Source organism: Pygoscelis adeliae, unplaced genomic scaffold (genome assembly GCF_000699105.1).
Source record: "Pygoscelis adeliae isolate BGI_AS28 unplaced genomic scaffold, ASM69910v1 Scaffold590, whole genome shotgun sequence".
Classification (NCBI taxonomy): domain Eukaryota; kingdom Metazoa; phylum Chordata; class Aves; order Sphenisciformes; family Spheniscidae; genus Pygoscelis; species Pygoscelis adeliae.
This window is the reverse complement of record NW_008823962.1, coordinates 757157-784698: the sequence shown is the minus strand read 5'-3', so window position 1 is coordinate 784698 and position 27542 is coordinate 757157. Positions and strand designations below refer to the sequence as shown.

At 42.0% G+C, this 27542-nt stretch overlaps 1 protein-coding gene across 4 annotated transcripts; it reads left to right on the top strand.

Annotated features, from left to right (window-relative positions):
• Positions 1-1729: 1729 nt before the first annotated feature.
• HNRNPM (heterogeneous nuclear ribonucleoprotein M) lies at positions 1730-24194 on the top strand. 4 transcript variants are annotated; one of them, XM_009323401.1, is made up of 16 exons: positions 1730-2331; positions 9093-9145; positions 9995-10002; positions 10088-10181; positions 12692-12889; positions 13276-13429; positions 14516-14565; positions 14869-14929; positions 16926-17027; positions 17613-17657; positions 18050-18124; positions 18604-18702; positions 21459-21512; positions 22170-22240; positions 22543-22594; positions 23468-24194. In XM_009323401.1, the coding sequence occupies exons 2-16, from the start codon at positions 9122-9124 to the stop codon at positions 23629-23631; spliced, it is 1251 nt and encodes a 416-aa protein (XP_009321676.1). In that variant the 5' UTR covers positions 1730-2331; positions 9093-9121; the 3' UTR covers positions 23632-24194. The 4 variants fall into 4 exon arrangements, with proteins under 4 accessions (XP_009321676.1, XP_009321653.1, XP_009321669.1 ...); XM_009323378.1 differs by having other exon boundaries at positions 1748-2331; positions 21459-22240; XM_009323394.1 differs by lacking the exon at positions 16926-17027 and having other exon boundaries at positions 1749-2331; positions 21459-22240.
• Positions 24195-27542: the final 3348 nt, after the last annotated feature.

Sequence of the window (27542 nt, the reverse complement as noted above, 5' to 3'; positions counted from 1 at the left end):
GGGGATCTGCCTATATTGGATTTTGATTCTTAGTGATTTCTGGTACACTTGTTGGGTCTAGGTGGCATGTTTAAGAAATCTTGCAGAGGAACGTGCATAATAGTTTGTTTCTTTGGAGGAGATAAGAGCTGCCCTTTCAGTTCCTCCTTCTACACACATCACAAACAGGAGAATTTTTCTTTAGACTTGATGAAGCGTTTCAGTTCTGTAACCCAAGGGGAAAAAAGCGGAGTAGATGAAATATCTTCTGAAAGTAACTACTTAAGTGCATTATTTTCTGTAGATCTTGCATTAGCCTTGGCGTAAATGGATCACAGTTATGTAGAGTGGTTCCTTATTGGGATGGGCAAAGCTGCTGTGGGAATTTTATCTTGCCTGCCCTTCCAACTTAGGGATGCTCACAGGCAGGCGTGGTGTATTTTGGAGGTGGTGTGGGGCTCATTCCTTCCTGCTGCCTAGAACTTCCTTAAAAGAAGCCCTAAACGCTCGGTTGTTTTCATACTTGGTAACCACATCTTTTAAGCGATCTCTGTGGACTTGTGCCTGCCTGTTCTTGTCCTTTCGGTGTGTGAAACCCATGGAGGTGGTGTCTGAAATCCTGCAAAAAAAAAAAAACAAACCAACAACCAAACAACAAACTTGGCAGCTGAAGTAGTTTCCTTGACACTTCTTTTGACCTGGCTGGATTTTGTTACGCTGAATATGAGGAGGAGTATGTTCTAGGCTAATGCTTGTCTTTAATGGCAGGTACTGTGGCTTGTCTGAATTCTTTACAGGTGTATCAAAGCTTGAGGTGTTTTAAGCTGACTTGGGAGCCTTAAATGCAGGATTCCAAAAAATGTCTGCATCATACCGCATTACTTCGAAGCATGTTACACAGCAGTTCAACCCAGAGCGACTGTAAATAGTTCCAGTTTGAGGAATAACCATAAAAAAAAATGGGTGTAGCTTTTAACACAAGTACTAAACTTTGTGTTATTTCTTCAGCCAAACAGAAGTTAAGGTGTTAGAAGGATTGTTCTATTTTGAATCTATTTTTGGGTTTTTAATTACTTCATTACTCAAGAAGCTTTAAAAAAGTTCAGTGAGGGATGTCTAAAAATTTTGCTTTTTGGTGAAATATGTATTGTGCATAACTAAAGAACACTTTTTTTAATAGACCTCTCTTCCAGCATATTACTTATATGCAGAACCTGTGTCTCTTTTGACGTGAAGTGATACATGGTGGCCATACTTAGAGGCAAATTCTGTTTGCGGTTATGGCTGTATCCATGAAGTGCAATATTTTTGTGTGTTTGCTTGTAACATATCCTTGTGGCTGAAAAACTGTAGGCTGCTGTGTAATAAAAATGGGGAACCCACTCAAATACAAAACTTCGTAGGCATCTGCATACTTGTTTCTTCTTTTTTGAAGGCTGTATCTGTTCAGTGATTGAAATGGTTCTAAAGGAACGGACAGTGTTGATGGAAGTGTGTTCACATCCGAGCCAGAATTTCTGACGTGGCTTGGACTTTGCAGGGCTACATAGGTCTTAAGTTGAGCAAAAGCTCAGTGTATGTACAGATAAGTTTTAGAAACTTTACCAGCTTTTTTTGACTAATGTGTTCTCATGAGTTCTTTCTAAAGATGTGTGAGGTGTGTTGTGAGGTAAGAGTCATTGACCTGAGCGTTTAGTTAGATACAGGATTGTTTTGTTAAAATTCTTCTAGTGTAAGACTACAAGTATGGTGGGTCAATGTATTATTTGACTTAAAGGTGTTTAAGTAGTACAGTGTGCTAAGGAGAAAATAAATAGGGTGGACGTCTGGTCTGGAGCATCACGAGGAGACGGAGTGAGGCTTGGTCGGTTTTAAAGAGATTCAGCTTATGAAATCGAAAACTTTGGTTACATTGGATAAATATGGGAGAAAATAGTGGGTCTTCATGATGTAAGTTGTCTGCTGTTAGGAAATCTTTGTTACAATACACTATGTAGCACTGGTACCGTGGGTACCAGCTTCGGTTGAAAGGTGTACGGTTTTGCAAATAACGTGTATGGATGAAACTTTGCAAGTTTTGATTTAGTTTTAAGAATGTAACAAGTTATGTTCCAAGAGGTGGTATGACATTGATCAAATGCCAGAGTAGTTAATGTGTGTGATTATCTTTCTTTGCTTGCAGTGAAGGTGAACGACCAAGCCAAAATGAAAAAAGAAAAGAGAAAAGTGTCAAAAGAGGAGGAAATCGCTTTGAGCCATATGCTAATCCTGCTAAAAGATACCGAGCTTTTATTACAAATATTCCATTTGATGTGAAGTGGCAGTCTCTGAAAGACCTGGTCAAAGAGAAAGGTAATGTACAACTCAGGTGGCCAAGTGATGTCTGTCATCTTACTTGTGGCTGACTTTGTTTGTAAACTTAAGAGTTGAAGTTCTGGGTGGACTTAGTGATGAGAGTTTTGTAAAAGGTCTTCTTGAAGCCTTTTTGGGTGTTGTACAACATCTGCTCCCTGGCAGCCTTCCAGATGGATAGTTCCTTTATAGGCATGTTGGCATATAGCTAATAGGGCTTCATCGGAGGTTTTAAAAGAGTATTTTCCTTAGGGGGGAAAAATGAGGCTTTTATCAGACTTTAGCCTTGACATGCAACAAAACTTTCTGAAGCATTTTAATGTCTTTTGGGTAATCAAGGTAGTTATTTACTGCTGATCTGGTGTGTGTATATATAGCTGTGTCCCCAAACTTGGTAGTGATTTGTGCTTAGATAAAGATCCATACTGCCATTTGATAGCAGTAAAATGTATTTAAGGGTGACCTGCAAAAAAGAAAAATGAGGTTTGTGCTTTGGCATGTGCTGCAGCGCAGTTAGGGCTTTGGAAATCATGTTCATGGTGCTTCCCTCTTCCCCACTTCTATTTAACTGTCCCATGTGAATGGGAGCCGCCTTAGTTTGTCGACCGTAGCATCTTCATCTCTTGAAGGAGATGAAGAAATTGAGCTGACTACTCTCAGGTGGTGACAAGTCTAAATGTAGTGTTATTTCTTTAAGCTGATGCCCAACTTACTAGTTTTCAAGTCACCTTGGAAATGCGGCGGAGTGGCAAGAAAATATCATGGCTTCTCCATCATTAAAATGTCTCAAATTAAGTTAAGAGTAACTAATACAACCATTCCTCTTGTGGGTCACTTCTAAAATACATAGCATGAGTCATAAATGTCTCGCAAAATAGTGATCAGTGTGCACTTGTGTTTGAACTAGGTAAGGAATGCTAGTTAATGTCTTCACAAGGTGCGGCCTAATGGATGGGAAAACAAATTTCCAAAGGGTCTTAAAATGTTTGTCTTTGGAGGCAAAATGGAACTGAGTCTGCGTAACGAACTTCAGGACTATAAGCCTTGGGAAACTTCCATAATTAGAGGCTGTGAAACGTTGATGCTTGAGATTCAGCAATGGTTTTCTGTAATATGAAGAATTACAGCCTTAAAGACTGCTTTAACAGGCCCTAATTATGAATGGTCCCTTGCCTTAAACTATGCTTTCACTTTGCTACACGAGATACATTGGTTAACAGGCGCATCTGTATGTGTAGATGTCTAACTTTAAGTACTATGTTGAATTCCGTTCCAAGTGTCTTGTGGTTTCTCTCCAGTTCACGTGGATGGAAAAGTCCGGTGTGAGATTGTTTCCTGCCTTGCTGTTCAGCTACTCATTCCAGCAGATACTCCTAGGGGAACATTGAAACCTCTTCATTCTGTCTGCAGGGCTTGTTATGCTAAACACTGAGAAGCATTGTTCTTGGTTTTTGGGACTGCTTGTTAAAATACAACAGTTTAGATTTGCTGTGTCGTAGCGATTCATTCTAATTAGTCACTGACTTCTACCAAATTGGTGCTCTTGTGCTGTGCTTGAACTTGCTCAATCGGTACTTCTTGATACAAGGCATAGTAGTTCCAAGAACCAGGAATGTGACCGTGGAAAAATCTAAACGTTAGAATTCTTGGTTTGTAAGTGTAAGAATTACAGGCCAAACGTTCAAGGTTTTGGGAGCACGTGAAACGGATCTGTACACAAAGGGTAAACATAGGCGTTTCATGACTGCTCCAGCGCTTGGCAGTCGTGAAGACTTAAGCTGTTAGCAGCAATGGCATAGCAGGTTGCTGAACGTAGCAGGAGTTCACCTCAATCGGCTGTTTTGCGTCAGTAAGTATGGTTTAGGAGACATGAGCTTTGAGGTCTGCTCATATTTCTGCAACCTGGTTTTTTCAGATGCGTACATCTGAAGTCTTCTAAAGGTGACATCTCTCTCAAGAGTAATGCCTTGGTTCAGTCATTTCAGTGTATTTGTTGGTGAAACTCAATTACAGGTATGCAGTATGACATACTTATTAATGAAATAAAAAAATGTTCTTGTTTGAAACTCCTTTGTATTGGCTGACAAACACAAGGTTCTACTAAACTGACGTAATCAGCATTGATAACTGGCAATTGGTGAATGGCTTCAGGAGAAGAATGAGGCAGCAGTTCTTCAGCATGTAAGTGGAGTCTAAATGCAAACATGATCGAATGCTAAATAGCTGTCTTAATCTGTCCCCCAACAAATGGCTCTGTCTTAGGGAGAAAAATGGTAATGCTTCATGGCAGCTGGCATAAGCGAGGTGATACCATATGATAAAAAAGAACTTGTATTTGAATTTGAGATATTTATTGGTTCCTTTAGGAAATACAGAATTTTGTATTTTAAACCTTTTTCCTGACCAGAGCAGCAAGATGGCATGCAATACAAGGAGAAAGATTAGCCGTAGAATGAGGCAATAATTATGTTCTGCTCTGTTGCAAAGCCTGGAGCAGTTGCAGTCAAGGCCACGCTCATGTCACACGCAAAGATTCCGGGACACCCCAGAGACTGTTTGTAGTAGCGTGGTTGTACCCACGTTTACATAAGGCAGAGCTGTAGTATGGAGTGGGCACGCTTACCTCTTCAGATCAAAACCTGGATGTGTGAAGAGATGTGAGGAAAAGAAGCAACAAAGCTTTCCCAGCTTCAGCTTCCTGTGAAGAAGAGCAGCTGCTAAACTTCATGTGCTGCCTTCTTTTCTTGCTTCATCTCCAGAAATTTTTGGAACCTTTGTGGCCTCCTAAAGATGTAACTCATGCCCTCTTGCTATTGTGCTTGATCCCAGATGTTAGTTGAGCACTTCTGTTACTTCGGTACTAACAGCTGTTGCTCCAGGACCTGAAGACAGCTGTTACTGGAGAGTCCCCTGGATTTCAGTGGCCAAGATTCTGTCGCAGTGTGCTTGCAGACTGAAGTTTTAGGTGGGCAAAGAGGAAAGGATGAATAAGCAGTGTGGAAGTGCTGTTCCACATCTGACTTGTTCCCCCTTACTTTCAGTAGATGCACTAATGAGTTGCTCTATTTTCATTGGCCTTAATGATCTTTTCAAGAAGGCACTGTCCTTCATCAGTGGCTGCAACGAGCTTTTTCACTCCCTCTTTCCTGCTTGGGCTCTTAAAGAGCCAAAATTACCCATGTTTTTTTCCGGGTTCTCATGCAAAAGTGAGATTTCCCTTCCCCTACTGTAAAAGAATAACTTGCGCACTCTCCTCTGTCTCTACTTTGGGAAGAATGTTTTTCTTCTCCCCTTTTAACTAAAGCTTTGTACGTGTATAAACTGTGTTTGTCTTCTCTATCCCCAGCCCGAGCCCCCCGGTTGCCTGTCATGAGCTTTAAACACTGTAAACGAAGGAGGAGCTGTGACAAATTCTGAATTGCCTCGTGTTGAAAATATTAGGCTTTTGATGGCAGGGTCCTCTTGAATCAGTCACATTGCTTGTAGTTCTTCTGAAGATGATGGGACATCCATATAGGTTTTGGTAATGTCTTGAGAGGCTTCCTTATCTATTTAGTGTTTACTTTTGACCCTGTAGGCCAAAGAAATGACCGTGATGTGAAGCATTTACACCTTTTTCAGTTTCTGCGCTTCTCCTCTTGCTGAGACTTGCCTCTCTGTACCTTTCACAGCTTCTTGGTTTGTCGCTAACTATTAAAATCATATTGCCCAACTTCAGAATCTTCAAAGTTGACATCTATGTCTGAGCTTGTTATCCCAGTTACTTCCCAGATGTGTCTTTAGGGCTATGTGAATCCATCGGAGCCATGCCTCAGGTCACCATATGGACATACTTATCTGAGCTTCCTGAACAGTCACTGGAGAATATCTGAATGCTGACAGGCCAACCTGGCTTGAACATCTTAACTTCCCGTGCAGATAAACTTCTTTGGAAAGTGGATATGAAGTTGGAGGGGGAAAAACCCAATGGCTGTAATGATAAGTAACACTGGAGATGCCTTTGGTTTGTATTTCTAGTTATTGCAATGATTTCTGCTTCAACCTCATTTTAGGAAACGTTGAGTTTCCAAACTTTCTCAAGTGTGAGGTTAAAAAAAAAAAATCAGTCTAAGTTAAGTCTTAAAGCCACTATGGGGAACATGTTCCTTAATTATACTTGCATTGACTTAGAGCTAGTACTTTCTGCAAGTTTTATCTCCCTTTGGAGGCTGGTCCGGTAATAAACTTGAGTTCCTTAAGTGGCAGTCTCTTGTGCTTAAATGAAATTTCTTCACTTGTGGATATAGGATATGTTTCCTGAGATAAGCCAACTGTTCTCTAGCAGAAAGAAAATCTGCCGGGATCGCTGTGCATTTCTTCTACCCTCTGAAGCAGGTTTAGTACGTGGATATCTGCTGTTGGTACTTTTCCATGGCTTAATTGCCTGTGCACTATCGTAGGCTACCCTTGTCTGCTGTTCTGCTTTATCCCCAGTGCCTGATGTTCTGATGTACTGTGGTTTGGGATCTAGAAAAAAAGCCAAATAAAATGTGACCCAGCATAGCTTGTTTAAAAAAAAAAAAAGGTTTCCTTTGCCAGCCTCAAACAGTAGTTTCCTGGAAGAAGTGTCATGTTGAATCGTTTTACATGTTTTTCAAGTGGAAAAAATGCATTTTTATTGCAGTTGTTCTGTACTCTGGACTTGGTGTCTTGGATACTGAGCTGTTACACTATTTGTGTTGTTCCCCTCCCCCCCTGCTTTTTTTTAATTCGGCTATTCAGGAAGTTCAGATGTCCTTTGAAGGAAAACAGCTACTTCAAGACGTATATTTAGTTTTTAATATAGGTGTCTGTAAGGCTTGAATGTGAAGCACTGAGCAAAATTGGCACATACTAGATTTTCCAAGTGACAAACAATTGCTGCTGTGATAGACTCCTGGAAATCTTGTGGTTCAGAGATCAGAGATTCGTTAAAAGAGTAAATGTTAAATCGTATTTAATACGTTATGTTCAAGCTTGGCAAACTTCTTTGGAAGTGTTTGTGTGGATCTGAAGTAAGAATTGTAGCTGAATTCGATTAGCGGTTGGGAGAGGAGAGCCCTCAATCCAGGGGCTCAGTAGTGTTCTTAGGAGCAAAGTCACAGACTTCTAACCTGTGACTTCTGGCCTCTGTGAAACGGAGTGGTTTTGTATTGTAGGTAATCTGGGAATTTGTTGTCTTACTACATAAATTGTTGAATCACATTTGCATTTTTGATCAAAGTTTGGTTGGACTCTGGCTGCTGCTGTTGAGATGGATGGCTTCAGAATGTCTTGGTAATGTGAACATTTGGACTCGGTGCACGGCCGCCATGTACCGCCGAAGACTAGTCCAGGGGGGCTGTTTACAGTGCAGTCCCTTTCGCTACACAGACTGTGGAAACAATTCCATGTATACTACATGATCTCATAGTGTTCAGATTATAGGATGGAATTAACTTTGTTAGACTTTATTTCAAGAAGTATTGTTTAGATAGTGAAGCTATGGATAGTAATCGAACACTCTGATCTGCCCTGTCCCTTTCAAAGGGACTTGCTTGTTAGCCTCTACCTCTCAAATGCTATCCTCATAAGAACATGAATGGATCAGAGTTTGTTTATTCTGCCTAGCTAACTGTTCTTTGGCTGGAATGCTGATATTGCTAAATTATTTTTTTTAAATAAGAAGTAGAGATTAAAAACAAAAAGTAGCGATTTCATTAAGCATTCCTTTTCTTCCAGCTTTGAGACAGACCTTTCAGGCTGTTCATTTTGCGTAATGACACTAGGTGTCCTGTAAATGACTGATCCTGTGGGAGGTCGGGCTGAACACCTCTTCCTCTCTGTCTCTTGCTAAGAGGTAGACTCTTGAACGTGAGACTCCAGTTCCTTGCTCAAAGTATGCTATCAATATTCGGACTGGGTTGTGGTATCCCACGAAGATTGCATTCCACCTTTCAGATAACGCGACTTGGAGTCCTCCTGTCTTAAACTTAAAAACTAGGACTACTAAACCAGACAGAAAAAGTAAAAGATGTTTTCTTCGATGATTCTTCTGTATGCCAGTCACTTCAAAGGCAGCAGCCATTTCGGTAGTTGTATTCTGGAGGTACACGATATGGTCATGTGGTCATAAAAAGGCAATCCTAATCTTGTGAGGAAAGGTGCAGATGTAGTTTTCCAGTGCGTTTTGCCTGTTGCTGTAGACGGTTTTGTCTTGAGAGCAAACATAGCAGACTGTTTAATACCACTTATTGAAGCTAAAAAATGGACTTTATTTTATTGTGGCTTAACAAAAGGCTAAAAACCTGCTGAAATAAATAGGAGGCAGTGATCTCTTGGTTCAGTCTGTCTCCCTTTTTGGAAGTCTGTCTTTAGATCCAGAGAAAAGCAAATAACTGCTCACGTTCTGGACTATGGAGACAAGATTGCATACTATGTAAAGTGAAGGAAACTTGTTCTTGCAGACTTTCCCATGGATTTGGATTGCCTCAAGTAATGAGTGGGTACTAAAGATCAAGGAAACTGATATTGTGGAAATAGCTGGCTTTTGAAGTGGAGGAAAATCAAGAACATGTTTAACTGTTTTAAGACTTTACTGCATACCTGTAATTGTCCAGTTTTGTGGTCTAGAGAACATGGAGTGTTTCTGGGCTTTCTTATAAGGCAGAGGCTCCATACACGGTTGTTGATTGTTCTAAATTCCCATTGTTTTCTTGGCTTTTCTCCCTTGGTATATGTGTCGTCTGGAATCTGATTTGTAGTTGGTGAGGTAACATACGTGGAGCTCTTAATGGACGCTGAAGGAAAGTCAAGGGTAAGTGTTTGAGAGATTTCTTCTGTGGATTTTCTACATGACAAATGTAACTGTATGGTGGCGTGGAACGAAACGAAGTCAGGAAGGTAGAGAGTGTGTATGCTTAGTGGCTATAACATAGGATTGCTTAAAGCTTCTTTTGGGGTGGGGAGGAGGTGGGACGGGGCCTCGTAAACAGTGTTAGGGTGGTCTTCCACTGTGTTCAGTTGGCGTTGGCTGTTTGAATGACCCATGGACCCTAGCAGTATGTATAGTGGTACGGAATATTAAAGTAATACTTGTGTTTTTGGAAAACGTCACTGTAGTGGTTTGCTGAATTTGTAAGGCCAGTGTGCAAAAGCAGGTTCTGTAAACTACACTTCCTGTGCCAGTAAACAGAATTCAATTCCTAAATGTAAATGTATATTGCCTTCATAGGTACTTAAGTCCTTTAGTCCAGCGACAGTATCTTACAAGGAAAGAAACAGTAGGAACACACTTAACTGTACTGAAGGATATGGATTTAGGGTGAGAGAATATGGCAAGGGTTTCGCTGTATGACAGAGAAGAGCAGGTCACATGAAGCGTGTGGTATTTTTCTTGGAGAATCGGGACTTAGTTCTGTTTGTTACAACTTCAGAAACTACAGTTTAATCCTGTTAACGCATAAGAAATTATATCTTATGGAATTCAAGTATTGAAGGCTTTATTGGGTAAGATTACATTTATTTTCACTATTAGGGCTAACTAATGTGATTTGACTTTAAAAAAAAAGAAAGTTTTTTGTGTGTTTTGTGCTTTTACTTACTTTATTTCTTCTTTCTTCCCTTCTCTCCTCGCTGTTATTCGCCTGTGAAATCATCTCATCAGGGATGCGCGTAAGTTCACTTATGAATTTATAGCAAGAAATGAGGAAACGCTTAAAAAATAAGCAATGTTCTTAGATGTCTTGTATCCCCACAGTGTTGTTGAATTCAAGATGGAAGAAAGCATGAAAAAGGCTGCAGAGGTTTTGAACAAGCATAGTCTTGGTGGAAGACCATTGAAAGTGAAAGAAGTAAGACGTGCATCTGTTCTTTCAGTATGTTGAATTTGAAGGTGAAGGGGTAGTTCTTAGTCAAGATTTATGGCTTACTCATTTGCAGATAAGAGTAATTGACAAAAGGCAGAACTCATCAAATAGGATAAAAAAAAAAAGGGCAGTCAACCTTTTTTTACCATCAGCATGTACTGCTGAACTTGAGTTTGAACGCGATTGTCAAGACTAAACTTGATTTAAAGCATAGGTGCTGATGGTAGCAATGCAGAACTCGGACAAAGCAAGAGTTCGGCTTTAACTGCAGGTATACTTTCTTTTTTAGTGATTTGAAGAAGAAACCTGCATAAGTGTTGTTTGTTCTTGACTGCCTTCCCTTTTAGTTCTCCATCATAATGAATGTATTCTACAAACAAATTCCGTAGAATAAGCTGATTTCTGAAATACTTCAAAGATTTATTTCCATTTTAATGGCTTTGCTATTGTCAACCAGTATGACACGCTCAACTGTACCATGAGTTAATTCTTAACCACTGACAAGTTTAAAGTTTTATTCCAGCAGTTTGGAACCTGTAGCTGCATTGAAGGTTCAATTGAACAAAAATAAAAAGGGACTTACTTAAGTGTTGGCATTGACTCTTGGCCTTAGGGTATGTGAGCAGTGTTCTTGGCTAAGCAGGCTTCATGTTCTGTCGTGCCCTGCCCACTTAATGGTGGGGGGTGAAAGACGTCTGCATGAGTATAAGATAGAGAACGTGCGCAGAAGGTCTGCCCTTAGCAACCCGCTTCCTGCTGTAGTCTGAGGAGCACTTGGGAAGAAGGGTGGGGACAGCAAGTGGCAGCACTTCTCAGATCTGGCAGATTTTGTGAGTAATGAATTCCGGGGGCAGCAGCCTGCTTCTGGGCGCAAGCCATCTTCTGGCACTATTGACCTCTTGCTACCCTTTAAAGGAAGGAAGAGGTGAAATGGAAGGTTAGAAAAACAGTTATACCTGGAAATCGTCAGGCACTGACTTCTCTAAGGGGACCTTGGAAGAAAAAAGCTATTGAGAGTGGGCCATGTCTGGGCCAGTTTTCCTGTTAATGATATACCATTAGTGCTGGAAGTCAGATTGCCCTTTGGTATCAGTCCTTGAGAAGAGGTGGTTGTAATTTGCCCAACTCTTGGTGAAACTGTTGCCATACTTGAATATTTCTGTCTGTATGACACAGACAGAACAGTGAAATCGGTGAAGAAGCATTTTACCAGTATTAGGGAGGGAATTTAGCAACACTTACCCCAGCCAAGTGCCCCAGTCTGACTGTGTGGAATGAATTAAGTTATTGTGGATGACCGTTAGCATCAGTTTTGCCAACTGTCTGATACATACCTCTCCTTATTGGCTGTCTCACTGCTGAGGAGCATGAAGGCCCCCAAGTGACATAATAAAAATTTATGGCGGAATAGATAAAGCTCTTTGCCTGATCAGAAGACTTTAGTTTGTATGACAACCACTCTTGGCTTTCTATTGGAGCTAATCTGGTTTTAAGCAATACCTTGTTTTAGCAGTGAAATAGGAAATTTAAATTGAGAAGCGACTTGTATTCACTTTAATGTGTTCTCCACCTCAGACTACTATGATTTTCTGTAGCTGAAATAATCATGTGAAAGCTATCCTTTCTCCTGTTTTCAAAACGTGCTATTGTTTAGTCTTAAAATTCAGATCAAGATTCAAATTAACTCAAATAGCTTTTATTTTTAAAGCATCTGTATTTCTGACTAATTAATTCTATTTGTTCACTTTCTTCAGCAGTCTTGCAGTGCTGGTGCATTTTGCTCACTGAATACAGTGTGACGTTTCCAACCTAAGTAACATAAGTTCACCTTGTATTGTGAAGGTGCTTATGTTCGCTTTCAGTATAAAGTGAAGTGACAATAATTAATCTTATTTCCTTCCTTGAATTCTTCATCCTATGCTTCATGTTCTCTAGCATGTCCTAAAATCGTGAGATTATGTAGTAATAGGGGGATACATTAAAAGTTTTTTCGGGTTAGAAAGCCAGTGCGTGGGGGGGGGAAGTGTTGCCCAAACCAATCTTCTTGGAATTTTACACGCTGTATCTTGTCTTGTAAAGAAGCCCAAGTGCAAGGTAAATGAATTGTTGCAGTGTTTTGAAGATGCCAAGAGTTAGTCGGCATTTGTTTTCCAAAACCTTCCCAATGCCATTCTGGGTTTATCAGTCTTTGGAACAGATGTAACTGTGAGGTTTATTGATGGTGTTGAATAATAGATAAACGCTTTCAGAATCAGGGGAAATGCACGAGTAGGAATAACTTGCTAACTTGAAGGGTGCTGGCATATTGGTTAAAAGAAAATAAACTAGTGGATGGCAGTGATATGTGAAGTAGCTGGCTGGAGATGTATAGGGAGCGGATAGCCCTGTCTAAAGGGAAGCCCCTTCTTCTTTTGATTGTTTTAGTCATGCCACTAAATCCCCACACATTTAGCGGAGTGCAGAGAGAACCGAGTATGTTGCTTCTGTTTTTGCAGGATCCTGACGGTGAGCATGCCAGGAGAGCAATGCAGAAGGTCATGGCAGCAGCTGGTGGAATGGGTATTGGTCCAGGCCCGGGCGGCCCCGGCATGATCAATATCCCGCCTAGTATACTCAACAATCCCAACATACCCAACGAGATCATTCATGCCTTACAGGCAGGGAGACTTGGAAGCACTGTCTTTGTTGCAAATGTAAGTGCTGTGTAATCCATAATCTGGGTCTTAACTGAGTTAAATCTAATGAATTAGAAGAAAAGCCTTAGACTTTCAGCTCTGTTCCAGTAAAACTGAGTAGCAACTTATTCTGTGGCTGGTCTTGTTGATTCTCTGTGCTAGTGAAGTTGTGAATTAAGATGTATCCTACATGTTACCATGTCTGTTAATTTGTGTTTTCGAACAAAGCCAAGAATGTTGTGTTAAGCTCTGCAGCATTCTTTATGCTATTTAAATTTCATCCTATCTCTGCGGAGACTCTTTGTTTCTTAAGATTGCTGATATCGGGAAAGGAAATGTAAGAACATTAAAGCTGTTTTCTGATGGAAATCTTTCTCATACTTCTAATATCACTTGTCTTCCAGCTGGATTACAAGGTTGGTTGGAAGAAACTGAAAGAAGTATTCAGCATGGCCGGTGTTGTGGTTCGGGCAGACATACTAGAAGACAAAGATGGCAAAAGTCGTGGGATTGGCACTGTCACTTTTGAGCAAGCTATAGAGGCTGTTCAGGCTATATGTATCCTTGAAAAGTAATGATGGTGAATAGTAGGCAAATAACTTAGTAAGCAAAGCAGGATGAAAATATAAATTGTAATATTACAAGTGAGGATATTGCCATGTCACAGAAAGTCAAGCCATTGCAGTGGATGGAAAATGTAAGGAAAACTGAAAAAGAGAAAAACGTCCATCTTGAAAGAATTGCTGCTGTTTGCTCAGAATCATTAACAAGGTGGATTCTCTTTCCCACATGGATACATGTGTTTCTAGCCCGAATAGTAAATTTCTGTCTCTAGGTTGAAACTAGTATTAAAATGCAATTTCTGAGAAAAGATTTGTCTTAAATTCCTGTGATGGAGGTAAAGGAGGAATGCAACAAATCCATCTGCAATATAAGATGGCTTGGCCTAGTGTGTTCCTCTGCTCCCTGTGTTCTTACGCTGTGCAAGCGATGGTTTGCTACACAGCAATCTACAAAAACCAAACAACAACAAAGTACAGATACTGCTGTGTGCATGATCCCTCAACTTGTGGCTATGGTATGGAAAGGAGGAAAATATTTCCCTCTTCCCGCTCCCAAAGTTTCTCTTTCTGTTTGAATGTTAATTCCGTTCTGCATGTGCACCTAATAAGTTAAGCCTTGTGGGAGCAAGACTTACACAAATTTCACGTGATTGACTAGCGTGGCATAGTTCAAAATTTGGCTATTTGTTGATTTGGAAATGTTGAGAACTTTTGCATGTTTTCTCCTGTTTTAAATGGCCAAAGTTACTGATGAAACATTTGAACACCTAGGCTGGTTTGGAGTCACATTTTAAGTGATCTCTTGATGAACTTAATCTTAACCAGAAGAGTATTTTAAACTCTCATATTTTAATTTTAAAAAGCCATTCTTTGAATATTCAGTTATTTGGATTTCAAAGCTTTTTAGTTTTGGAGAAGGCAGAAGGATTTTTGATAATCTGTGAACTTAATAGCTTAAGAAGCAACGTGGAGAGGTGTGGTTTTCTGACTGGGTTTTTGTACTCTGCATCAGATAGCACTTAGAGCTTTAAGACTTTGTGTGCTGCTTGTGCTTGAACAATGATCCTTAATGAAACAATAGCGATGTTTAATGGGCAGCTGCTGTTTGACAGACCGATGCACGTAAAAATGGTAAGTAGTTCAAATTCTTACTGCTTTTTGAACCGGTAATTGTGCTCCTGATTTTGGATGACGCGTGGTTTCAAGGTTGGGCTGAAATACAGGAGGGAAATGTGCAACTTGCCTGATTCCTAGTGATGTCAACTCACGCCATTGGGCAGGGTTAATTCTGATTATTTTGCTAAAAGACAATCATAAATACCATGAAGATTGCTTTAGCTTTAGGTTTTTGTGTTTTAATTTAAAAAAAAAAAAAAAGGGAAGAAATAACTTCTTACTTTTCTCACAAACTTTAATGTATTGAATTGTGTTTAGGATGAACGAGCCTTTCCCAAAGGAGACTTCTTTCCTCCAGAGCGACCCCAACAACTTCCTCGTAAGTCTCTCCTGCATGACTGAACATGTTATGTTTTTTTATTTTGCTGTTCAGCAACTGGGGCCTGATCCCAGCCCCAGTAAGACTCCGGTTCAAACTTTGGAAAGCTGGGATCCAAATGGTTTGAATAATATCAAAGGGGGAAATAGTAAAGAAGAGCTGCTCAGTCTTGTCTCTTTTTTTTTTTTTTTGGATACTCCTTTCAGCTCATAGCTAGAAGCTTGTCTTAAAACAGTATCCCATTCACGTTCTCAAGGCTTCCATATCTTTCAGTTGCAATTCAAAGACCCCAGTGCCTAAAACTACTGTTAATAGTGGGATTTAATGGAAACGTAATTAATCAGTCAATAGGGAAAAGTGTGCCTCCTTTCACGTGATGGTATTCTGGGTATCTGATGTTTTTCCTTCAATTGAAAGGGCTGAATTGAGGACCCGAGAATCTTCCAGGTTCCTAAAGGGGTTCTTATCAATGTGTATAAATGTCCGAAGGGAGGGAATAAAGAAGAGGGAGCCAGGCTCTTTTCAGTGGTGCCCGGTGACAGGGCAAGAGGCAGTGAGCATAAACTGAAACACGGGAGACTCCATCTGAAAATAAGGAAACATTACTGTGAGGGTGACTGAGTTCTGGAACAACAGGTTGCCCGGAGAGCCTGTGGAGTCTCCATCCTTGGGGATAGTCAAAAGCTGTGTGGACGTGGTCCTGGGTAGCCAGCTCTAGGTGACCCTGCTTGAGCCAGCGGGGTTGGAGCAGATGACCTCCACAGGTCCCTCCCAACCTCAACCACGCTGTGATAAGATACTGAAAGTACCGAACAGGAAGAGTCTGGGTTGGAAGGGAAGAGCTAGAGGCAGGAGAACGCAGGCTTAATTTGTTTAAATACAGCAAAAACGTGAAGCGTGGCTGTTAACGTAATTCTGTTAATTCAGCCAGTTGCTGTTTTCTTAGGCATGGGAACCAAACCTGTTGTGTGCTGCTAACTTGCACAATTTTAGGGATCATCAGTCAATCCACCCCTTAATTAGTTCAATTTTTTGTGTATCTGTCAAAGCCTTATTCAGCAGCAGTATCATTCATGGTTTTTATTGCTGCCTTGACTTTCTGTAACGCTACGCCTCTTTTTCAAGAGAAAGTCATTGGGTTCCAATTCAATTATCTTTGTATAAAACTCAACAAATACCAATGGAAGCCTGTTTCTTGGCCTTTATTGGGGCGGGGAAGGGGTATCTTGTATTGTTTTAAAACAAGATTCAACACTTCCTGTGTTTATTATGCTGAGCTGTAAATGAGGAAGTCCTCTTCTCATAGGCAAAGAATGCCATTAAGCTGTTGTTTGATACAAGTGCAAGCAGAGAACTCTTTCTTCCTGATTAAGGAAAATACGAGGGCTTTTTCTTCTTTCTTTGGACTGGGGAATCCTTAATTCATTTGGGTACAGGAAGATTCAAAATTATGCCTGGGAATGATACGCTTTGTTTGCTCAGAGAAGAGGCTGGCTGTGTGCTCTGAATTCTATAGGTGGCTATCATAATGACAGGTTGAACTTTGTGGTTAAATTCTTACCTACAAGGGAAGAACCTTGGCAAAGGTGGAAATAAGCCATTTGTCAATCAAGGGTAACATTGTGCAAAGGTTAGAAGATCTTTATACTAAATTGCCCACTCTATTCTCCTTAGATTGAGGAGTTGCACAAAATAAGCAGTGTTCTAGCCAGTTATTTTTCAGGAGTCAGCTTAAAACCAACCAAACAAGCAAGTTTTCTCAGTAGTAAGATGGAAAATGGATTATGAGAAAAAATACTTGAGAGAGAGTTTTTAGTATATTTCAAGACACATCTATTCTGGATTTACTATACACTTTCATGCTTTAAGTACACACCCCAAAGTGGGAACACAGCAAGCTTTTTGGAGAATGGAAGTCAATTACTTAAGAATAAAACTTGCTGTTTTGTCAAACTATGGAAAGAAGGCTTTTTTGATATCTGAATATTTTCTTCAGATGGTCTTGGTGGTATTGGCATGGGATTAGGACCTGGAGGTCAACCTATTGATGCAAATCATTTAAACAAAGGCATGGGAATGGGCAACATGGGACCTGGAGGTAAGAAGATTACTCCTATGCTTTTGTTTCATGAGAGCTTTAAGCTATGTAGAAGGTAGATAGCTTTGTTTTGCCTACACAAAAAGCTGAAGTGTATTAGGAGTGTTAAAGCCAAATGAGTTTTTGTTGAGCAAAGTAATGAGCTTGATAATGGAAACTTGAATTTAACCAACTGCTCCATTTTTTTCACTGTGGTCAAAGCACAGCTCTCATTTTCTGACTCTTGAGCATGAGCAGCAGACACTGCAAATATACATTAAACTTTTAAAACCATCTGTCACTTTTAACACTTACTAGTGGGCTTGCAAATCTTTGTTTAGGATATGTTTAAATAGCACAAGTTTTAAAGAGCCACCTAAAAAGTAGCACACATTCAGCTTTCAATTTATAAATGCCTATGGGTTTTTCCCCTTTGCTGCTTTATTTTCTGAGAAGGAATGTTGCAATCTACTCAGAGTTGTCACATGTAAGCTCTTCAGTCCAAACAGTGGACATGTTGTATGGTCTCTATTTCTACAGCCAGTCTAATGGCTGAACTTTTGTAGAATTACGTCTGCTATATAAAGCTTTCTCTTTTATTTTGAGGAATGGGAATGGAAGGCATGGGCTTTGGAATGAATAAAATGGGAGGTAAGCTGTGTTTTTTGATATGTATATAGCTTGGGCTTTCTGAAAGTCATGTAAACTTAGCCATATGTGTCTAGCGGGCATTTGTGTTCTTTGAAATCGTCACCAATTTAGTAATAACTTGTTCCTTTTTGAGTATTAATAAAACTGCTGTAGGTGTATGGGGAAGGGTTAATACCTCGGATAAAACGTGACCCATGTTTTTGTCATGTGACTTGTTAAAACTGCCCTTGGCTTAGGAGATACGGTGTGACCAAATTTTGTTTTGTGAATCTGTGATACAGAGTTGTCTTGGTGCCTGTGGAAATGTTCTGTGAAAGCAGCTTATGTGGGTGAAGTGTAGTGTTAAGTTGAAAAGCATTGCTAAAGAATCCCTGAAAAATATTTTCTTTTAGGAATGGAAGGTCCTTTTGGTGGCATGGAAAACATTGGTCGCTTCCCAGCTGGAATGAACATGGGCAGAATGAGTGGTAGGCATTAGTTTTTTTGTATATCCAACTCCTGACTTGTGTTCTCTGAAAGCGTAACGCTGGAGAGACTCTCTAGACTGGTCATTTTCCTCTTCTCAGCTTTTATTGGAAAAACTTAAAGCTTACAGCTGACATGATGTCCACAAGTCACTCGTGGCCTCTGAGCTGCAGAAAACTAGCCATTCGTTGAGGTTGTCTTGAAGGACTGGTTTAGGAAGAGATAAACTGCGCTCTGTCTGTATTCACCAGAAAGACTTCTCCAGAGCAAAGTGGCTGCCTCAAATGTGTTTGTCCATATTGAGATGAGTCCTGCTTTTTGTTGGTTTTTTTGGTCTCAAGAAGACATGATAAAATGATCAGGAGAACATGATAAAAAAACTTGCCTTGCTGTTAATCTTTAAAAATTATGCCTGTATTAAAACATTCTCTCAGGAGTCATTTAGACACCCTGAAGATCATCTCAAACTTAATCTTTTCAGAGATGGATCGTGCCATGGGTGGAGGATTTGAAAGAGAATTTGGAAGAAACGAAATGGGAATGTCTCGTAGTTTTGGAGAAACTTTGGAGAGAGGAATAGGTAAGTACACTAAGCTAAGTGCTTTTACTACCTGCTTTTCATACCTGAACTGGACATAAAAATCATGCGTTTTGTTAAACAAAACAGGCTATATTTTCTGTGTACTCGTGTAACAGTTTGGTTTTGATCAAACTCCTAAGAGCTGTACAGAAGGCAGATAGATACATTAGTAGTGACCTGTGGGGCTGTGTAATGGAAACCTTCTCACAGTCTTAATACGCTGCCTTGGGTCTTCAAAGGTCATGCTAAAACTTCCATATATTTGTGTGGCAAAGAGGAAGGTTCTGAATGATGTGTGACCCGATCCTGTCACTAAAACGTAGTCTGCGGCCTAGACAGTAGGGAGGAAAAATACGGCAAAACCTTAATTTCCTTCCCTTCCTCCCAGGCATTTTAGGAATCTGGTATAGACTCACACATCAGATGATTGAAGAGAACGCCTTACTGTGCAACTCATGCGGCACTAAAATTAGTGTTCTTCTGTCGGTCTTTCCTTTTGAACCCCAGTGGAAAAAGGAAGACTATCAATATAGCAAATAACTTGGTGTAAAATATTACTTGAACTGAGCAAGGATAGTGCAGTGCTGTTCTGTCTGTAGCAGCTTTGAGATGGCAAAAGGTATTAATCGTGCTTCGGAATGATTAATCAAGATTCGGAACATGAACATTTTTAACATCTTCTGTGAGCATCTGTTCCGTGTGTGTACAGCTTGATTCAGCCAGTTCCTGAGACTGCTCTGTAATTGCTGTGCTCCGTTCATTTGACATAACTTAAATTCATTTTTAAAGAAAGCGAAATGCAGTACACTGTTGCTGATACAACTCAGATGACTCTCTATAAAATTGGATCTTGTATGCAAGGAAAGGTGATCTTTTTTATAAGTCGTTTAAAAAAAAAAAAGACGAAAAATATCCTTACCTTAAAATTAAGGTTGCAAAGCAAGTACAGCCTTCAAAAAACTCAAAGCACTTAAAGCAGCAATTCAGTTATGGTAACTTACTGCTTTTTTTTTAATATGTGTACGCATATGTATACACATAATGCATTAAAAAATAGTTTTGAGGGAGATAATCTTTAAATAGATAAGCAATATTATGCATTAAAACACTTCTAAAAAAAGATTACTTGGAGACTAAAATTTTTTTTAGACTTTTCTGGCAGTTGTCCATTTTTTTGAAATGCTGCTGGTAAGATACTAAATTTTTTTCAGTGAGAACAAAGTCCTGCTCCTCCCCACTGCCTGTGTAACATTTAGCTTCCTAGCAAGTTGCCCAGCGACTCTCTGGAAATACTGGACTATTTCGGTAATGAAGTACTCAAAACTGCAGGATTTCTGAAACAAAGCTGAACCAAAATATCAAAGTGTAGGCCTCCTCCCCTTCCCAATTTACAGGATTAATTTTATTTGCTTAATGACTGAATCACAACATTTAGTAACCAAGAGTTGGCACTGTCTGCCTGCATGGGATTAGCTCTTTTCTGGGAGACTAAAAACAAATACACAACGCTGCTGGCTTTCAGCTGAAGAAATACTAAATGTTTATTGCTGTTGGTTGTTAATGGAAAAAAAAAAAGCCAACTTGCACAAGTACAAATGTCACGTAACCCAAAACCATTCTGTTCTTTAAGGTACTACTGAAGCTCGAAATACCGCAGCAGGATGAGTGCTGTTTGTAAATGTGATTGCTTCAGTTTTCTTGAGCATAGGCTCATCTTAGGGTTACATATCTTGTTTCTCTTCATTAAATATATGTAGATAATTTAAGCACGTGCTTTCTTCAAGGCTTTTTCCCCTCAGATAGGAATCAAACTCAACATGATTTTTTTTTTTGCGGTGCTAAACGTGATTTGATAGATAAGCTAAGATCCTTCGTACAACAGCAAAATGGCCTAAACTATAGGGGAGCGATCCTTCTACTGCAGGAACTCGAAGATTCTAGCAGAGTCAGGACAACTCAGTCAAGGGATTTTATGTAGCAGACATAGAAACCCTATTCTTGCTTGTGTTTTATGGCACAGGCAACCTTTTTATATTTCTTTCCACATTAAAAGGCCAGCCATGCTTTGTGACTTCATAATGGTCATTCTGCTGTGGTTCTTCTGTGGACTTTGCTTTCTTTTTCTTGGAGTTCTGGCCATAAGAGGGCTCTTAGGTTTGGCGAGCTTTTCTTGTAAAAGTCTCTCCCTGGCTTGGCAGAAGCAATCTTTGAGTTGCATGGCAAGGATGACGTGATTTCATTCCTCTTCCAAGCAATCGGTATTTGAACTGTAACTTCAGTTACTAAATTACTGCTCTTGCTGCGTAATCCCCAGTGTACTGCACAGGACAGCTAGCAGCTAAGATTATATTTAAAATACTGCTTTTACCACCTGATCTTCTCCTAGGTTTGCATATGCCTTCAAAATTGTCTCCTTTGTTTTTTTTGGAAGGCTTTCTTTGTGCATACAGAAGTTAAGCTCCTTAGCAAAGGGATAAACTCTTCTCCATCGCAACTATAGTATGTGGTCTGATGAGATGACTGCTCCCCTAAGTCATGTGGTGGTGTCGTGACGGTCTGTGTAATCAAAAACAGTACTCTTACCATCTGAAATCAAATGTTGCTTCGTATTCCGCAGCAACAGAGCGACACAGCGTGCAGTCACTTTTCTTGAGTGACGATAAAGCTTACAGCGTTTCAGTAGTGTAAGCATGCATTAGGGTTTGGGGTTTTTTTGTCCCTGTACGATTACTGATAATCTGTGTGTTGTGTTCCAGGTGGTGGAAATGCCAGCATTCCTGGGATTGAGAGGATGGCACCTGGCATTGATCGTATGGGCTCGGGAATAGAAAGAATACCTTCCGGGATGGGGCATGGGATGGAGAGAGTAGGGTCAGAAATAGACAGGATGGGTCTTGTTTTGGATCGCATGAGCTCCAACGTGGAGCGAATGGGTTCAGGAATTGACCGAATGGCCCCTCTGGGCATAGATCACATCGCTCCTAACATTGAGAGGATGGGCCCAGCTATTGAGAGAATGGGTTCTGGCATAGAGAGAATGGGTTCTGGAATAGGCTTTGGTATCGAGAGAATGGGCGCTGCCATTGACCGTGTTGGCACCACTATGGACAGAATGGGATCAGGCGTAGAACGTATGGGCTCTGGCATGGATAGAATGGGTATAGGTATGGAGCGTATGGTCCCTGCTGGAATGGGAACTGGAATGGGTCAGGTCATAGAGAGAATGCCAGCTGGTTTGGATCGCATAGGTGCCACTCCTATGGAAAGAATAGGAATAGACCGTATGGGTGCTGCTAGCATGGAGAGAATGGGCTTGGAGCGCATTGGAGCCACTAATATGGAAAGAATGGGTCCTGCTATGGGACAGGGCATGGGAGCAGGCATAGATCGAATGGGACTTGCGATGGGAAGCAATTTTGAAAGAACAATGGACATGGAACGTGGAAACTTTGCAGGCAATTTTGCAGGCTCCCTTGGAGGAACTGGAGGACCTGCAGCTGGGGTGGCCAGAAAAGCCTGTCAGATATTTGTGAGAAATGTGAGTAGCCTTCTTCCTACCTCTCCTTCCTCCTGAAATTAGTCGGTACTGACGTGTTGATCTCATCTGTGCTCGGTTGACTTCCGTCAGAATATCTAATATTGGATGCTGCCAAAGGTGGAGTTCGGTGGGCTTTTGTGAGTTGAAGCCATTTCCTTAACAGGAGAAGAGCTCTCTGCATCTGTAAAGGAAGATGCTGAACGATGGCTGTCCCAGGACAGAAAACATGTTTTGGAGAGTTGGCAGCGCTTGCAAGTTGTTCAACAGATTCTCAGTAATGGTCTGTTCTTCTCTTTTCACAGCTGCCTTTTGATTTTACATGGAAAATGCTGAAAGATAAATTTAACGAATGTGGTAAGTTACTTTTATCACTGGTAATTACTCTGAGAATTGAATATGAATTAAACAGTAACTCCTGGCTCTATATGTCCCTGACGCTAGTATCTTAACTAAAATTTCACTCAGACTTACCGAAGTACTAGTTCTTAACATTGACAGGTGTTGTGAGGATGTTTACCATCCCTGCCGTACCAGCAAGAGTTCCGCAGTGTTGGAAAGAAATACGTGTCTGGCCAGTTGATAACCCAGTTAACACATGCTTTTTCTAAGCGTTTGTTCCCTCCTCCATCTCGGGGGCTGGGTTTATCACGTGGATAGCCTCTTTGTAGTTGGGAAAGAGGTGGGAATAGAGCTGTGGAAGTCCTGAGAACTGCTGAAAAGCACCTGCGCAGATTCTTTATGTCTAAATGAACATAGTTGTCTGGGAAAACTGTCCTTAAAAAAATAACTGAAGAAATTCTGAACTCAGCTACTGACTGTTGAGGTGCGCTCTTCAGCTTCGGGGAGTTTTTCCATGGCAGCGGTTGCTGTGCCCAGACCTTGCTCCCCAGCAGCATCTCGGGCTGCTCGTCTGAGGGCAAAACCAAGCCCCAGCCTCGGTTGTGCAGTGTGCATTGGCAAGTTGGACAGGGCTTGTTAGCTCGTGCTTTCCTCCATTACCTGCTGCTGCTTGAGTGAGGACTGAGAGAACCGGTTTGAATTAATTCATTGCTTAAACCGAGAACGCTTCCCTAAAACAATGACTTGGTAAAGTTGTAGCTTTAAGTTTCAAAGTAATGGCAGCTTCTAAAGGTTCACCTTCTGTGGCTTAAGGTGGAGAACTGTGACTTGATGGGGAGTTACGTGGTACCTGCTGCGTTAAACAAGACCCTTTCTTTTCTTTTTAAGGTCACGTGCTGTATGCTGATATCAAGATGGAGAATGGGAAGTCTAAAGGATGTGGTGTGGTTAGATTTGAGTCCCCAGAAGTAGCTGAGCGAGCCTGCCGTATGATGAATGGGATACAGCTTCGTGGGAGGGAGATTGATGTGCGAATTGATAGAAATGCTTAAGTAGTTGCCTTTTTAACACTGATACCAGATTTTTGAAATTGTATTTTTTTCTTGTTAACCATTTTAATTTGACTGGATGTAAAGGTGTTAAAACAATTCAGTTGCTTTCTGGAGTAATTTTAATTACTTTTTTAACAAATGGATTTCCATTTTACTGTTTTTTGCATTGAAACTGCAATGTGCACAATCTTTTTTTGTAGTTGTGGCATCTTGTTGACATTACAGATGTAAACAGTATGACTTTGATAATAAATGCAAGTTAAAGATTTCAGTCACAGCATCCGTTACTGGCAGCACATCCTATGCTTGCAAAAAATATCTGTAAACTGAGCTCAGTAAACTAGAATTTGTATTCTCTTGTGAAGTGTCAAGAAAGAATGTTCCTCTCCGTTGTCAGTTTATGACAGTATGAATCGGTCTTTAAAACGATGCATTTGCGCATTCGCATTAGTGTTTGAATGTCTTCGGGGTACAGGGGGGACTTCCCTTTCCTGTATTCAGACCTAATCGGTGACCACTCTTAGCAAAAGGCTGGTAGCTTAATTTTTCTCCAGTGGCAATGCTGACTTAAAAAAATAATAATAAAAAAATAAAATATCCTGTACCTTCAGTTGTGTCAGTGCCGTTCTGAAGGCCTGAACTGAAAACGGATTTAAAAACATTTTTTTTCTCTAATGTGGAGCGTTTCAGTGGGGGCCATGCACACAGGTGTATCGCAGGGCCGAGGTGCAGGTGAAAGGCAGAAGGTGGGATATTTCACCTTCTCCTGCAAGAAACACAGCTTTAATAAGACAAATTGAAAGTGACTATTTTTGAGTGGGAATTCTTGTGGCAGGAGAGCTTGAAGCTTTATGCCAAAGACAGGATTTCTTGCCCTGCGTGGCCTCCGAAATCAAACTCTTCTTACAGTAACGGGAAATGAAAAGACGCTCTCCTTGCGGGCCTGGTTCTGTCAGCGGGACCTCGCTGGCTCAGCGGCAGCGGTATCGATTGCCCCTCGATGATCTCTCTCCTTGAGGTATCTCAGTATCATCGAGATGACACTGAGCAAGTGGAAAAAAAATTCACCAACAGGCTTTGTTGCACAAAGCTGTCGTCCAAGCTGTGTCCCAGCAGAAAGCCGTTCAAAGTGTAATCAACCAATTACTAAGGTAAAGCTTCTCCGACTTGTCTTCTGGTGAAAGGTCACCTGATGGCGTCTGTGCTCTGCTTTACGATACTAGTGAACTCTGGCAAGAGCCAGAGCGGTGTCAGAAACCCTAAATGTGGAAAAATAGCTTGAATGAGGTGCTCTAAAAATTTTTAGAGCTGCTGTATAGGAAAAAAAAAAGTTAACAGCCTTTATCCTGGTCTCTTAACCCTTTCTCCCCTCCAACCTCCCCCCCATGAGCTTCAAGATAATGGCCTCTCAGGAAGGCCCTCTGCATTCTTCAAACCAGTGAGTTTTATTTCCACCTTTGCTTTCTCTATCCAGAAAATCTGGCAGTAGAGGTTCCTGCCCTTTCCAACAGCCCCTTCTCTTGCCTCTTCCCCCCCAGCTACGCTGACGGAAGCACTTGTGCCGTGAAACGGCCGAACTCAACTCGCTTGTAGCTCACCGGTTTTTTTACATTACAGTTCATTAATGAAGTTTCCTTTTGCACAGCGGTGCTGACGGAAAGGTAAACCGAAGCGGGGAAGCGTAGGAACCTCAAAGCAGCCTTGCTAGGTACCGGAGCTGCTGAGGTACCGGAGCTGCTGAGGTACCGGAGCTGCTGAGGTACCGGAGCTGCTGAGGTACCGGAGCTGCTGAGGTACCGGAGCTGCTGAGGTACCGGAGCTGCTGAGGTACCGGAGCTGCTGAGGTACCGGAGCTGCTGAGGTACCGGAGCTGCTGAGGTACCGGAGCTGCTGAGGTACCGGAGCTGCTGAGGTACCGGAGCTGCTGAGGTACCGGAGCTGCTGAGGTACCGGAGCTGCTGAGGTACCGGAGCTGCTGAGGTACCGGAGCTGCTGAGGTACCGGAGCTGCTGAGGTACCGGAGCTGCTGAGGTACCGGAGCTGCTGAGGTACCGGAGCTGCTGAGGTACCGGAGCTGCTGAGGTACCGGAGCTGCTGAGGTACCGGAGCTGCTGAGGTACCGGAGCTGCTGAGGTACCGGAGCTGCTGAGGTACCGGAGCTGCTGAGGTACCGGAGCTGCTGAGGTACCGGAGCTGCTGAGGTACCGGAGCTGCTGAGGTACCGGAGCTGCTGAGGTACCGGAGCTGCTGAGGTACCGGAGCTGCTGAGGTACCGGAGCTGCTGAGGTACCGGAGCTGCTGAGGTACCGGAGCTGCTGAGGTACCGGAGCTGCTGAGGTACCGGAGCTGCTGAGGTACCGGAGCTGCTGAGGTACCGGAGCTGCTGAGGTACCGGAGCTGCTGAGGTACCGGAGCTGCTGAGGTACCGGAGCTGCTGAGGTACCGGAGCTGCTGAGGTACCGGAGCTGCTGAGGTACCGGAGCTGCTGAGGTACCGGAGCTGCTGAGGTACCGGAGCTGCTGAGGTACCGGAGCTGCTGAGGTACCGGAGCTGCTGAGGTACCGGAGCTGCTGAGGTACCGGAGCTGCTGAGGTACCGGAGCTGCTGAGGTACCGGAGCTGCTGAGGTACCGGAGCTGCTGAGGTACCGGAGCTGCTGAGGTACCGGAGCTGCTGAGGTACCGGAGCTGCTGAGGTGGAGGCACCACGGAGGGACCTGCCCGCCTTGGCCCGGCTCAGGCCCTGCCCTGAGGGCTGTCAGGCCCGTGGCGAGGGCGCCTGGGGCAGGTGGAACCAGGCAGTGGCTCCTCTCCCCGCTTCAGCATCCCTGCTTGCGCTGCCATCAAGCTCAGCAAGGGACAGCCCAGGCCAGCTTAGCCCAGGTCGGCCTTGGAGCTGCCAGAGAGTCTTCGCAGAGCTGTCTGTGATGCTGAGCTGCTCCACTGATGGCCTCTTGCAAGGCTTAAATTTAAACATGATTATTTTCCCCTGCGTTGAGCAGGTGAACGGATGTGTGAACTGAATGCAAAGGTTCTGGCTTTAAAAGCCACTTTGTAGGGTGACATGCCTTAGAGGCGGTTGATCTTTTGTGCCCAAAGTTAAACATGGGATTAAGCGTTTCTGCTCAGTAGCGTGGAAGAAATGTGCCTTTTGGTCAAGAGCTGCAGCCAGTTAAATCCAGCAGGCAATCTGCCCCAAGTTTTAATGCCGTTCTTACAGTTAATACAGATTTTTAAGGTATGCATATAATATCTAGCTTATTCTTGCTTGCTCCAAAGCCTGGCCTCAGCGATGGCTTGGGCGGCAAGGTTCAAAGATAGGCTATGGGGAACGTTTCCTTCCTTGATATAAACTTGACACTTTAAAATTCAGCAGTCCAAGTTAGGCCTAACTACAGAGCCAATAAATAAGAGGGAGCTGAATTTAAAAGATGTGACTTACTAGAAATGTAGAAACCAGTGAGTTAATGTAACGCATGTCTTTGGGCCAGCAGGATATGTGGGACAATTACACCATTAATTCTTCTCAGATGTAAAGTCTAGATTTAGCTTGTGGTGTTTGGCAGTGCCGTCACTGAAGCCACAGGACCGGACAGTGCGGCTCTTTACAAAACCTTTTCAATGGCTAGGAGCCTGATAAAGAAGCGGACATGTTATTGTTAGCTTGGACACAGAAATAAATATTCTCAGCTTACAAATCGTTTTCCAAAGTCTTTTAGTGGAAAAACGCATTTGATTTGTGCATGTTTTTGTTTTGTGGGGTTTTTTATTTTTTAGGGTGAGCAGTTTGAGAGATGGTCTTGCAGAGAAAGAGTTTGGCTTGCACGATTTGGTAACACAGGCCCATCAGGAACAGGAGGTTAGTTTGAGGTAAAAGGTGCAGCTTTTGCCTGACCGGAGGCCAAGGATAGGC

Bases quoted from the DNA above. Each gene is read 5' to 3' on its own strand.
- HNRNPM (XM_009323378.1), top strand. From the start codon at position 9,122: ATGGACGCTGAAGGAAAGTCAAGG. The intron at 13,430-14,515 runs GTATCCTTGAAA...ATGAAACAATAG, and splicing joins AGAGGCTGTTCAGGCTATAT to CGATGTTTAATGGGCAGCTG. The intron at 14,930-16,925 runs GTAAGTCTCTCC...TATTTTCTTCAG, and splicing joins GCGACCCCAACAACTTCCTC to ATGGTCTTGGTGGTATTGGC.